Source organism: Phallusia mammillata, chromosome 4 (genome assembly GCF_965637545.1).
Source record: "Phallusia mammillata chromosome 4, kaPhaMamm4.hap1.1, whole genome shotgun sequence".
Lineage (NCBI taxonomy): Eukaryota > Metazoa > Chordata > Ascidiacea > Phlebobranchia > Ascidiidae > Phallusia > Phallusia mammillata.
In genome coordinates, this window is record NC_137255.1 from 24,468,368 (window position 1) to 24,480,755 (window position 12,388).

General features: G+C 36.7%; 1 protein-coding gene across 2 annotated transcripts; it reads right to left on the reverse strand.

Annotated features, from left to right (window-relative positions):
* Positions 1–24: 24 nt before the first annotated feature.
* On the reverse strand, positions 25–8,025 carry LOC145225314 (pleckstrin-2-like). Of its 2 annotated transcripts, XM_080092001.1 has the most exons (10): positions 7,859–8,025; positions 6,897–7,067; positions 6,371–6,496; positions 5,574–5,748; positions 4,987–5,141; positions 3,252–3,358; positions 2,947–3,040; positions 2,122–2,160; positions 1,213–1,375; positions 25–734 (listed from the first exon to the last, which is right to left on the reverse strand). In XM_080092001.1, the coding sequence occupies exons 1-10, from the start codon at positions 7,925–7,927 to the stop codon at positions 586–588; spliced, it is 1,248 nt and encodes a 415-aa protein (XP_079948127.1). In that variant the 5' UTR covers positions 7,928–8,025; the 3' UTR covers positions 25–585. The 2 variants fall into 2 exon arrangements, with proteins under 2 accessions (XP_079948127.1, XP_079948128.1); XM_080092002.1 differs by lacking the exon at positions 2,122–2,160.
* Between the last annotated feature and the right edge of the window lie 4,363 nt (positions 8,026–12,388).

Below are 12,388 nucleotides of genomic sequence, written 5' to 3' on the forward strand. Positions count from 1 at the left end.
CTCTACAATCGAACGGTTAGTGAATTTCGCACAGACATGTTTAACACTTTATGTTGGCCAATAATACACGCTTAATCAGTACAAGATTATACAGATTTTCGCCATCATACGAAATAGATGCACAAGTAAACGTGTAAAAAGAAAAATACAACACAATAAAAAATTGGCAACGCTAATAAAACTTTACAATTCCGACATAGGACGTGTCGATAGTTTACCGTCTTTTGATAAATTGCTTGATTATACAATCTTACTATCACCAGAGTATACAAACTTACAAAAAAATAATTTAAAATACGAATGGTATGACGCAAATGCTTACAAATGTAAATATCAGAACGTTTTGTTTAAATTTAATTTTTGTTTAATTTATCAGAACGTTTTTTTTTAATTGGGAGGTTTTCTTAACGTTTCCGTTTTGACATTTCAAAATGCGACTTCCATGTATTAAACAAAACACAACGCTTTTCGCTCGAAATGTAACGTTTTCAATGTTCAGTAATGCTATAAACACGCCGTCCATTAGGCTACATCACTCTTGGTCAATTTCAAATGTACAAGTTCCACTGTTTGTGTTGCTCGTATTTACTCTTCTCTTTTTCGTCGACAAAGTGGTTTAATAGCTTGAATCCATTCGTTGCGTTCGGTGTCGCTTGTAGCAATGATAAGATACAACGTCCCACTGGCCACTTTCACGCAGAAGAGATGCTCGGGTGGATTTCGCATACTCAGAGCTATCAATGTAAGCAATAGTTTAAGTTACAATGGCAATTGGTTTATAATATAAAACGCCTGAATCACCTATGAAACTAGATAATTGAGTGGAGTGTATTTCGCTTGGTAAAAGAAAACATAGCGACACAAAAGCACTAAAACAATAACTAATCCGGTTATAGCTGCTTAATAGTGACAATGAAAAAGGGTTTTCTTAAACAACAACAACACGCAAATAACTAAAAAATTTCACGGTTATGAGCTTTAAACTAGTAAACCATTAATGCATGTCTATTCGTTCAATAGTATATCTAGTTGTAAATCTGCTTTACGAACAAAACGGTAAAAATATCCTTTGTGCCCCTGCGGTAACAGTTATCAGTGATTATCACCTATACTAGCTGTCAACATGAGCTGTTTTTTCAACTATACTAGCGTAACTATACGTGAAACACGCAAGCTTGCACAAAACAGGCAACCAAGAACCAATTCACTTACCAACTTCGGCAGCAATTTTGCCCACAGTAAAAACGGTGGCGCCATGGAGCGAGAGTGAGTTAATTGTTTTGGCCGATTTCTTTGCAGGGTCAAAATAAGACAACGTGGAGGGAAATTCCTGAAGAACGAAACATCGAGCCTTCCACGATGGTACCACGTGACCCTAGAAGGAAGTCGATAGCATGACGTCATAAAAGTGAAAAAGCAGAAGTTTCTTAAAAGCGGAACCATTGACCGCCTTAATGGCATCTTTTAATAAGTTGGAAAAACTAACAATACAACTTACAGGATATTGGTATGGTGTAAAAAACGACAACATTAATTTTTTACGCATAAGACATTTCAGGGTTGAATTTGGCATGCTTATGTGTTAAATGCATAAGTAAGACAGTTTTTAGAAATGGATATACTTTGTTTGTGTTTGGGAAAGATAGTAACTCAGTGGTTTCCAACTTTTTTTGATAAATTTCCCCCTTAAAAATTTAAATCATTTTTAATCCTCCCTAATATACTGCATAGTAGATGCTAAACCACACAAAGATCATTTACAATTGCGTTTTCTATTAACTTCATAGGTCAATCCCCTGAATCAAAGTATCGATTTACAAACTACATGCACAAAAAGGAGGAAATTCCTTCCCTCAAGTTTTAAAATTCGGTTGAAAACTATTGTATTAAAAATTACCTGAAACCTTTGAAATTTTAAACATATAAACACAAAAATTCCTTTTTTGACAACTATTAAAAAATGTGCTAATAAAGACATTGATGAAACTATAAGTATTTATAATGTGTGTGCATGCTTTACTTCACCTAACAGTGCTTACATGCAAATATGAAACAACAATAGACTTGACTACAATAACAACAGGGCTATGGGTATGACGTCACACACGCTTTTGTTTGTACCAGAACTCGTGTGATAAACATTATTCTTCTGCTGAGAGTCTGCATGGGAAGTACCGAAGAAAACAGGAAAAATGATCAGCTTGCTAAAAATAAACCCCTTCAGTAGAGAATGTACAAAATAAGCTGTATTTTTTTGCACTACTACAGTATACTTAGACCAGTGGTGGCCAAACTACGGCCCGCGGGCCGCTTCCGGCCCCCAGTCCTGTTTCATCCGGCCCGCCAAACACCTTGCCTGGTTTTTTTCCAAGCACCATATTTACCACTGTGAACAAGCAGTGCAACAGCGCTGGCTGCTACTAGCAGTAGCTTGTGACAAGCGTTGTTATTTTTAGAATAAATGCCCTTGCAGCGTTATTTTTTGAACAGTCTGCCAACCATGACGTAAGTAGCTAACATAGCCTGGCAAACAGTTACGACAAATTTTACGTAAATCTCATTTAATCCGGCCCTCCAGTGGCAAGACAGTTGCAAATTTGGCCCTCTGGTAAAAAGTTTGGCCACCCCTGACTTAGACTATATTACAGAACCTACTTTACATCTCATAGTAAATATGACACACTAAACTTACAAAGTGTTATTGGGTTATTGTGTCTAATAATACAATAATATACATTGGATGCGCAATATGCAACAGTAGCCACAGTAAAAGTCGCTTAAGCCTACATCAGATTATGCAAACTACTGTTAGTTGTGCAATGAACCTATATTTTACAAAAAAATTAACTTCAAATAGTAGGTTGGTAATTTGTCTACAAAAACGCTTTGCTGTGCTTTGAATTAAGAAAAAAACATCTTCAGTTAACCGAAAAAATCCCTTCTTACCCTTTTAAACAGGATTCCTCTTTTGATGACGTCACCAGCTGGCAAATCTGATGGCAAACCGGTTGAGTCTTTCTGCTTCAGAGCCTGAAGTTTTCTGGCAATTTCAAACAATAAGTTAACACGCCTTACCGTCGAAGTATCACGGAAAAAAGCGTTTCACAAAAAGTCTATAAATAAATACATTTCTCAAGTCAGTTTAGGGGAGTGATTCGTGGACGTTTTTTGTTTATTTTTAACTTTTGGCAACAGAAAACAAACGAAGTTGGGAACTACATCGCATAATTCTTGTGCCAAGTTTCACTTACTTCAGTTTGTGTGGGTTGTACAAGGGGGAACTGCCCGAATCTTTAGATGACGTAGAGCTCGTGCTGTAAGATGGCGAACCGTTTTTCATCGCCAAGTCGTCACTAAGCTGTGAAAAATATGTATTATCCATTAACATTTGCCATTAGGCAACGCTTAGTACTCTTCCGGTTACAGTAAGTTGTGTTTTACAAGACCTATGCTGCACATAAATAGCTGTTTGGACATAGCGTGCACATCTACTGTTGCTTACAGTAGTCTTCAGTTTATTTAGACAACTTAAGGGTGTACATACAAACGAATGAAAAATAGAAGAAAGATTGCAAATGGACACGCAACGAACTACGCCCAAAGTAGCATTAATTTTGGCATCGCTTTATGTAGTAATACAGTATATGTAGATGCAACAGGTTAATATATATAAATATTTTTATTAATATAGCTATCACAAACATAAACGTGTTTTAAAGCGCCTAATTAAAAAAAAAAACGCTGACATGCCTTTAAAGCAGTGGTTTTCAAACTTTTTCATTATTTTTTCAAAACGGTCCCTTTGCCATTATTTCGAGGGCTCGCGGTCCTTTAGTTGGAATGTGTATTTCAGAAAAACGAAACATGATTGCAGGATTTTAGCTAGTTACGCAAAAATACGCATAACGATCCAAAGACAGCTTGTGACATCACAGACAAGAAAAAAAAAACATTACGATTGTGCGCGAACAATTGTATTTTTGATAGTTGTCATTCAATGGAGACAGTCGAATCTCAATTCTAATTTGATTTACACTTATTCAGTGGAACAAACTGACGCTAAATAAGATTATAGAATTACTTCAACCGCTTCGCGGTCCCCCAAAAATTGCCTAACGGACCCCTAAAGGACCGCGGACCCCAGTTTGAGAACCGCTGCTTTGAAGCTACAAAGAAGAAATGTTCAGCCCGCCATTGATATTACGTTGCTGCAAGGTGTATGCTTAAAAGTTTGGCTTCAGATTTCATGTGGGCAACACATGCATTGGCGTATATGGGCACGCAACATTCAGGTCGTCATGCCTGCTTCCTTAAAATACTCCTTAAAAGTTTGTGTAGCATCTGCACTAGTGCTTCGCGTAGGCACTAATCCCACGAAAACTAAAGTTTTGAGCCCACGCTTGTCGCATAAATTTAAGGTAGGCGATTGCAACAAGACTCTGCGATTATGCGACTAAATGAAGGTTTTTCAGTGGCTATTGAATATGCACATATAATATCACTAATGAAATCCATACATTAAGCACCAATGTGCAATGAATGTTATCTATCAATTGTTCTCCGCAAACGGTGTGTCGCTAAATTGACATTTATCTCGGACAAATTTAAACCTTAATGCAAGTGGATTTTTAAAGCGGCTATGCTTATTAAAACAAACACAAATAATGTCCCTTATAATAATCTAACGATGTGCCGTAATTTCGACAATTTTTTTAATGTGGTCAATCGGGAATATTACATTTTATTCAACTCTAACACGTTTTGGTTTACGGGTCGCCACAACCTTTAAACTAAAGTTATAAGTCGGGCCGAGCTGTTAGGTTAGGTTAGGGCGCGGGCTCGGGCTTGTATACTGTCGGGTTCTGACCGGTTTTCGTTCATAAAAGCAGTGGTCCTTTGTTTGGGCATAGCACTGCTTAATTAAGCAGTATTACTTTTCAGTTGCACTCTTAACACGTTTTCGGTTTCTAAAACCCTTAAACCTACCAGTCTGTAATACTGCTGATCAGCGAACGGTGTCAAATGAACATCAGATGTAAGGCAATCCAGTAAGCCTACTTTCATCAGACTGGTTACAGTGGATTCAGCTTCAGGGCCGTTTAATCCCATGTTTTTCCACATCCAGCTTTGTAGCTCAACCCCTATACGATAGAAAACCGTTTGTTTTACTGGTTTGAACCCAAGTAAGAGGTCACAGTGTTATTTGATTTATATCGGCTCCCCATGTTCCTACGTGGTACGTGCAGGAGTTTAAAAAAGTATGAAACCTATAATGTCGCCTATCTTGTTTAGGAAAAAGTCTGGTCTAAAGTGGCAGTCAGTTTCAGTTGTTATTGTTGAGTTATATTTGTTTTGTTTGACTATTGAAACCGTGGAGGTAGCGTAACAGTTATTACAACATAAACTTATATCGGGAAACCATCAAGGTATAATGCTGATGACGCTGTTGGTTGATCAGGGTAAAGTAGTGCTCATTTCTTATGCAAAAACAATGTTTATACCGTTTTTTGCGAGTTTTCACTAAAAAAATTTTTGTACGTTTGAAACCCAGGGCCGTCAAATGAAAAACTCACCAGAAAATCCCTGTGTGTATCTGATTCCGTCGATTGTACGTGCCTCCCGGGTGACCCCGCCGTCTTTGCACGACATTTTTACGATCAACTCCGCGCTCCGTCGCATTTCTGTGCTCTCATCCGACGAATCAGAGGACAGGCTTGTCGGGCTGATCGGCATCCCAACGGAGTCGTCCTAAACAGAGTTTGTATTGCCACATTCACTTTATATATTTGCGTTTTCAAACAAAGTTTACAACTCTTATCTTATACAGGTTTTTTATAAGGTTTGGTTTGGGTGACCGCTAAGTAGTTTTGAGAGACCGCAAGTGTTTCATTTAAATACCAAAAAATAGCCATATTTGCTTAAACGAATAATTATTTATTAGGCTACTGGCAAATTTTAGGAAACCGCTGGAGAAACAAAACACCTTAAAAAACACTGATTGGAGAGGATTGTCCTTGACCGGGGGATAACCCAAAGAGGTAGATTTTACCATTTTTGTGAGCAAATAGTATTTAAAAAAACGTGTCAGGTATCCGGGTTCAGTGCTATGGAAACTTTAGGAGTAATTTTGTCTTAAACTTTGTCAGAAGATAAACGAGAGGAACCAAAAAAGCCAAAAACTGCACAACTTAGAATCACATTCAAATCATTTTTGTTTTCGAAAGAAGTCTTTAACACACTCAAATTACAATTTTTTTGCTTTATAAGCGAGAACAGTTTGTCATAAACGGTTGCTTATGGTGTCGCAAGTTCAAAAGTTTGAAAACACTAATTTGAAGACTAAGTCACAAGCAAAAAGTGAATTACATACCATACTGGTGTTGCTAAGTCGGTCGATAATAGCTTCAATAATTTCTGTCCATATTTCGTGTTCTGCCGAAGTAGCAGCTTGAACGGGATATTCCGACCCAGCCTCAGTCGTTATCATAAACACGTGCTGTAAAAATAAAAACTGTTTTAAGAGCAGTGTATTTTATATGCTGCGCGTTTAAACAAATGCATTCCAAATAAACAAGAAAATCTACAATGGTAACAACCGATGGCTATATAAACCTTTTAAATTGGACAACTAGCATGTGGCTCACAATGTTTCATGGTTTGTTTGGGAAGCTTGTCCTGTTACATCAAAAAATACAAGAACAGTTCTGGGGAAAAAATGGATGAGAAAGTTAATGTCATGTTCCATGTAAAGTTAATTAGATTTGGGCGAATCAATACCTAGACGTTTTGGCCCACAACAATGTTTGACTGAAAAAACCTCCACAAAACGCCAAAATATTGCACTTTTTTCTTTTTAATATGATAACCATGCCTTTCCACAAATTATCACAATTTACCTCGCGATTTTTGTCCCTTTCGTCTGTAGAAAAAATCACATGTTTATCGAGTTTTGCGTTTTTCAACGCAATCCTGCCCTGTGGGACGGAATGTTTCTGGTTCTTGTAATAACGCAAGGATGTTTCAGATAACTTGAACCAACGGGTCTTCCAATTGTGACGAACATGACCCTGTTATGACGTAACAATCAAGACATTTATTAGTATTTCTATATTGTGTGAATATAATTGCAAAATTTAACAGTTTTAACTTTTTGTTGAATATGTTAATTATAGCTAAAATGCAGAGTAGGAATTTAACTACGCGCATTATACACAAACTAACGGTATGTTGTAAGTGTTAGTTGTTGTAACGCACTTGCAATGCATCAGACTTGCGTTGCAACTATCTTTAGGTATATGAATTACAAAGCAGAGATAGTGTAGTCTTCAAATTAAATCCCATACAACACACAGTGCTATTATTTATAGTCAGTCCACCGTTCAAAACAAACGTGCAATGACCAAATGTTTACAGACAGTGGATATTATAGGGCGGGTATTTTTCTACGAAACCTGCCGATGAGTCTATATATGTGCCCAGAGACATCACAATGCTATTTGTTCGAATTAGCATTGAGCTGCCACCTAATTTGACTAGAGAAGTTATTGTATTCAAATGTCATTGTTCTTTTGTGTGGAGATAATTGCATCTTAATAATGTAGTTGATTCTGTACATAAGGCCAAGCACAAACAAAGGCCTACTATACCTGCAAAACACTTGGGTGACTGCGTTTTCAGATTATTTTTAGGCGAAATCATTTAAGTAACTACATTTTTAGGAACAACACTTGCTTCAGGCACAAACCTTTACTTTAGGTAACAAAAAATGCGTTAAACGTTTGAATTATAGATGGTGTACACAAAACATAATACATATAACGTGTAATATTTCCCACATAGAAAACAAACCATCACTTACGCGTTTGATTAGAAATCCCTCCATATAGGTTTGACTCGATGACGAAAGCGACTCTCTTGGACGATCCATGACGTCAGACGATACAAGTAAGCGTTGTGACGTCACAGTCAACCAAAACAAGTTGTGCAAATATCAACTGACGCGATTAACTTTAACTGACTACTCTTTTTCCTGCAATACATTGCTGATGGTGTTATGGCAGTTTTTTCGACACATATCTCTATGTCTCTTGGGAAATTGTAGGCATATGTAGTTGCGACAATCTAGATTAGCAACTCCGGAAAGTTTAAGGGGTGTTAGTCCTAATTGATTAAAACCAGTCACCAATGTTGCTGCATTGTTATGCGGTGATGACAAAACTGACATTAAAAATAACAAAAAAACTTCTACAGTCTAAACTGCGAAAGATTTCTGGATTGAATTACTCTTCTGACAACACAACTGCAATAAACTAAACTGTCAAACCAGTTTGCTAGTCAAACATTTAGCGTTCAGTTTCGTGTACTTTATGGTTTATGCACACGAAACTGAAAAGGCAAGGCAAAAGGCCCTCGATAACTATAGGCATTGTGCGTAGATAGTTCCTCCGGCGAAACAATCGTGCTTTGACTCCCATTCACGAAATGCATGAAAAGTACAACCAACACTTTTAGCACGGTTTTATAAAGCCAATTAAATTACATTCGATGCAGTCTACAACTGGCAACATTTTGCTCTTTTTTGATTTTGACAAAAGGTTTATAGCTTGCGCTTAGAGAGTAGTACAGTGGTGGGTTTCAGCCGGTTCTATAGAACCGTCTCACGAAATTTTATGAGATCAGCGAACTGGTTACTGTTAATGGACTTTTTGTAACAGAACCGGCTGAAAAGTATTACTTTTGTGATAGAACCGACTGACAAAAAAATTAAATCCCACCACTGGAGTAGTATTATAGATATCTAAACTAAGCATAGGAAAGTATAACAAACAAATATCCATGCGGAAATTGCAATAAATAGATTCATGCAGATTTATGCAGAATGGCAATAGATTTGCTAAAATATAATCTCCTGAGATGTTTTGGTGAAATAAACTGTCAAAATATGATTTCTGACAAACAATTAACAACATTAAACTTTGAAACCTGATTTTATCCAACGAAAAAATGCGTTCAACTTAAATCTTAAAATATTTGCATTTTCCGAAAACGCTACGACCGCTTTAGAATTAGGCACCACTGAACTATTGACACATGAATTCGTTCCAAATTATGCAAATTTCCGTTCGTTTAACAGGTTATGTGAAGAACAGTTACAGGTCAATTTCTCTGCGAACTTTTTCAAGATAGCACACACACAAAATCATGAAGCATCAAATTACCTTCTTAACTCACTGCCTCACTCTTCGACTAAACCCTCAAAGAAGCATAAGGCCCTGCTACCCAACGTTGCTAATTAAGTAAAACAAACATACATCCCAAAATAGGTTATTACCTATTTCGTGCTTCATTAAAAATTGATAGGGTGTCGCATCTAATTAAGATACACACAATTTGCAATTGCTAGCAGAATTTCATCTGTAAAAATAAGCATACAAAGACTTGCCTGTTATAGAAGTATTTGTTAGTGTGCAAGCTTCCTACTAGCGTTTTAGCTGTGTGATTATGAGTCACATTGGAATCATAACAATGCAATTGGATTGTAGTAGGCTATGCACGCCATGCGTTCCAGTTTCAGAAGTAGAACAAACAAACGAACATAGAAGCTTGCTAAAATACGACAACGTTTTCAAATGTTTTTTAGGTAATTACCACTCCTGCAACCACCTGCTTTAAAGTTTGAAATTTTAAAAAAACTTCGGTAGTAGGCATTTGACAAACCTTCAAAGATGGTTGTCTGTATTGCTGTATACTGCTATGAATCAAGTAAAGAAATATGCTACGTCGTCGCCATTATGAAGACTTTTTAAGCCCTCAAATACAAGCAGTAACCCACACAAAGCGTGTTCTGAGCTCTACGGGCCTAAAACCAAAACTTTTCTTCTCTCGGAAGGAAACCATCAGTCACACCTAACCTATGCGTCACTCGAGGGCTGTGTCATTTGAAAACCTTCAAACGTCACCAACAAAGGCCAGTTGTGACGTAATAGCCATTTTGGTAACAGGAAATGTCCTTCCTGGGGTATTTTACAAAATAACGAAACTGCCCAATTTGGAAGGGGTTCCTGTAGAAGTGTTGTTGCGTTGTCTTCCGGCTTTGCAAGGTCAAATTTTTAACAAACGCAAGTTTGCTTGTCAAAACTGCCGTAAGTTGACTGCTTGCTTTAGACGCATGCGTGTCGAAATTGTAGCCGTAGCGCGTTTAACATCTTTCTACCAACTGTGCATGGGCGTCCGCAGGAAAAAATACAGGGGAGGGCAAAACTATCGTCACATGGCCGTTCGATAAACGGTATTTCAGAACAAAAATCATCTGACTGAGCTACTCATTCTTGCCAATCCCAAAGTAGCAAAGTAATACAATAAACACAATATTAAACATCACTGAAGTATGTGGTAGGTTGGCAAATACTTTTTAACGGAAGTAGGATTTACATTGACGAACCTTATCAGATGTAACAACAAATACAGTGAAGATATCACATAATGCCTGTTTGACACATCCATCAATGACGTAATAATATGCTTGTTACCGAACTATTGTTAAGTAATATTGTTCGATTCACTTAATTTGTTGTAAAACCTTATTCTGTTCTGTTACAGTTACACTTGTAATAAAGGGGTGGAGACCCAGGGCGTCTTCAATTTACGTTCCAGGAATACTCTTGCCCCCCGCTGCGGACGCCCATGCAACTGTGCACTCAATTTTTGGCAAGGTGGATATTGTAGTGCCATTTTGGTGCTACGATTGTTTTATCGAGTGAAATAAACATAACTTAAAATGCAGGCAAAAACCTGTTTCACAACCCGCCAATAAACCGCAAATTGCGATATTTGCTGCGCACATGAATTTGAGAAACAATATTTTTTGTCCAATTTCGTTCTGTTTAGAATTTTTACGAAACTTATACCGTAGATATTTATTCGTAGATAATATTTAATATTGTCAGACGTACGGATACATAACGTTTTGCAAGGTGGATTGAATAAAAATTTTCCCATCACGAGTGACCATTGTCATTCTGCCAGAATAAAATCGAAAAAAGGAATGCGATACGAGAGAACGTCACGGATGGATGCGCAACGAACGTTTTGGCCAAATCGAAACATTGACAAAATACGCTAATTTTAATACAATTTAATGCCTACAGTGACGAAATACGCTAAGTTCAATACAATTTTTGAAATCTTTTCGGGCCCATTATTTTCTTTAAATTCGCAACATTGCCTCATCTTTTAGTCTATTTTAATAATCCATTTTCAAAAAAGTGAACCCGACTCGATAATTACAGAAAAATGTAATTAACTAACACCCACTTTGGACCAAATGCCTATAGTGACGAAATACGCTAAGTTCAATACAATTTTTGAAATCTTTTCGGGCCCATTATTTTTTTTAAATTCGCAACATTGCCTCATCTTTTAGTCGATTTTAATAATCCGTTTTCAAAAAAGTGAACCCGACTCGATAATTACAGCAAAATGCAATTAACTAACACCCACTTTGGACCAAATGCCTATAGTGACGAAATACGCTAAGTTCAATACAATTTTTGAAATCTTTTCGGGCCCATTATTTTCTTTAACTTCGCAACATTGCTCAATCTTGTGGTCTATTTTATTAATCCATTTTCAAAAAAGTGAACCCGACTCGATAATTACAGAAAAATGCAATTAAGTAACACCCACTTTGGACCAAATGCCTATAGTGACGAAATACGCTAACTTCAATAAAATTTTTGAAATCTTTTCGGGCCCATTATTTTTTTTAAATTCGCAACATTGCCTCATCTTTTAGTCTATTTTAATAATCCGTTTTCAAAAAAGTGAACCCGACTCGATAATTACAGAAAAATGCAATTAACTAACACCCACTTTGGACCAAATGCCTATAGTGACGAAATACGCTAACTTCAATAAAATTTTTGAAATCTTTTCGGGCCCATTATTTTTTTTAAATTCGCAACATTGCCTCATCTTTTAGTCTATTTTAATAATCCGTTTTCAAAAAAGTGAACCCGACTCGATAATTACAGCAAAATGCAATTAACTAACACCCACTTTGGACCAAATGCCTACAGTGACGAAATACGCTAAGTTCAATACAATTTTTGAAATCTTTTCGGGCCCATTATTTTTTTTAAATTCGCAACATTGCATCATCTTTTAGTCTATTTTAATAATACGTTTTCAAAAAAGTGAACCCGACTCGATAATTACAGCAAAATGCAATTAACTAACACCCACTTTGGACCAAATGCCAATAGTGACGAAATACGCTAAGTTCAATACAATTTTTGAAATCTTTTCGGGCCCATTATTTTTTTTAAATTCGCAACATTGCCTCATCTTTTAGTCTATTTTAATAATCCGTTTTCAAAAAAGTGAACCC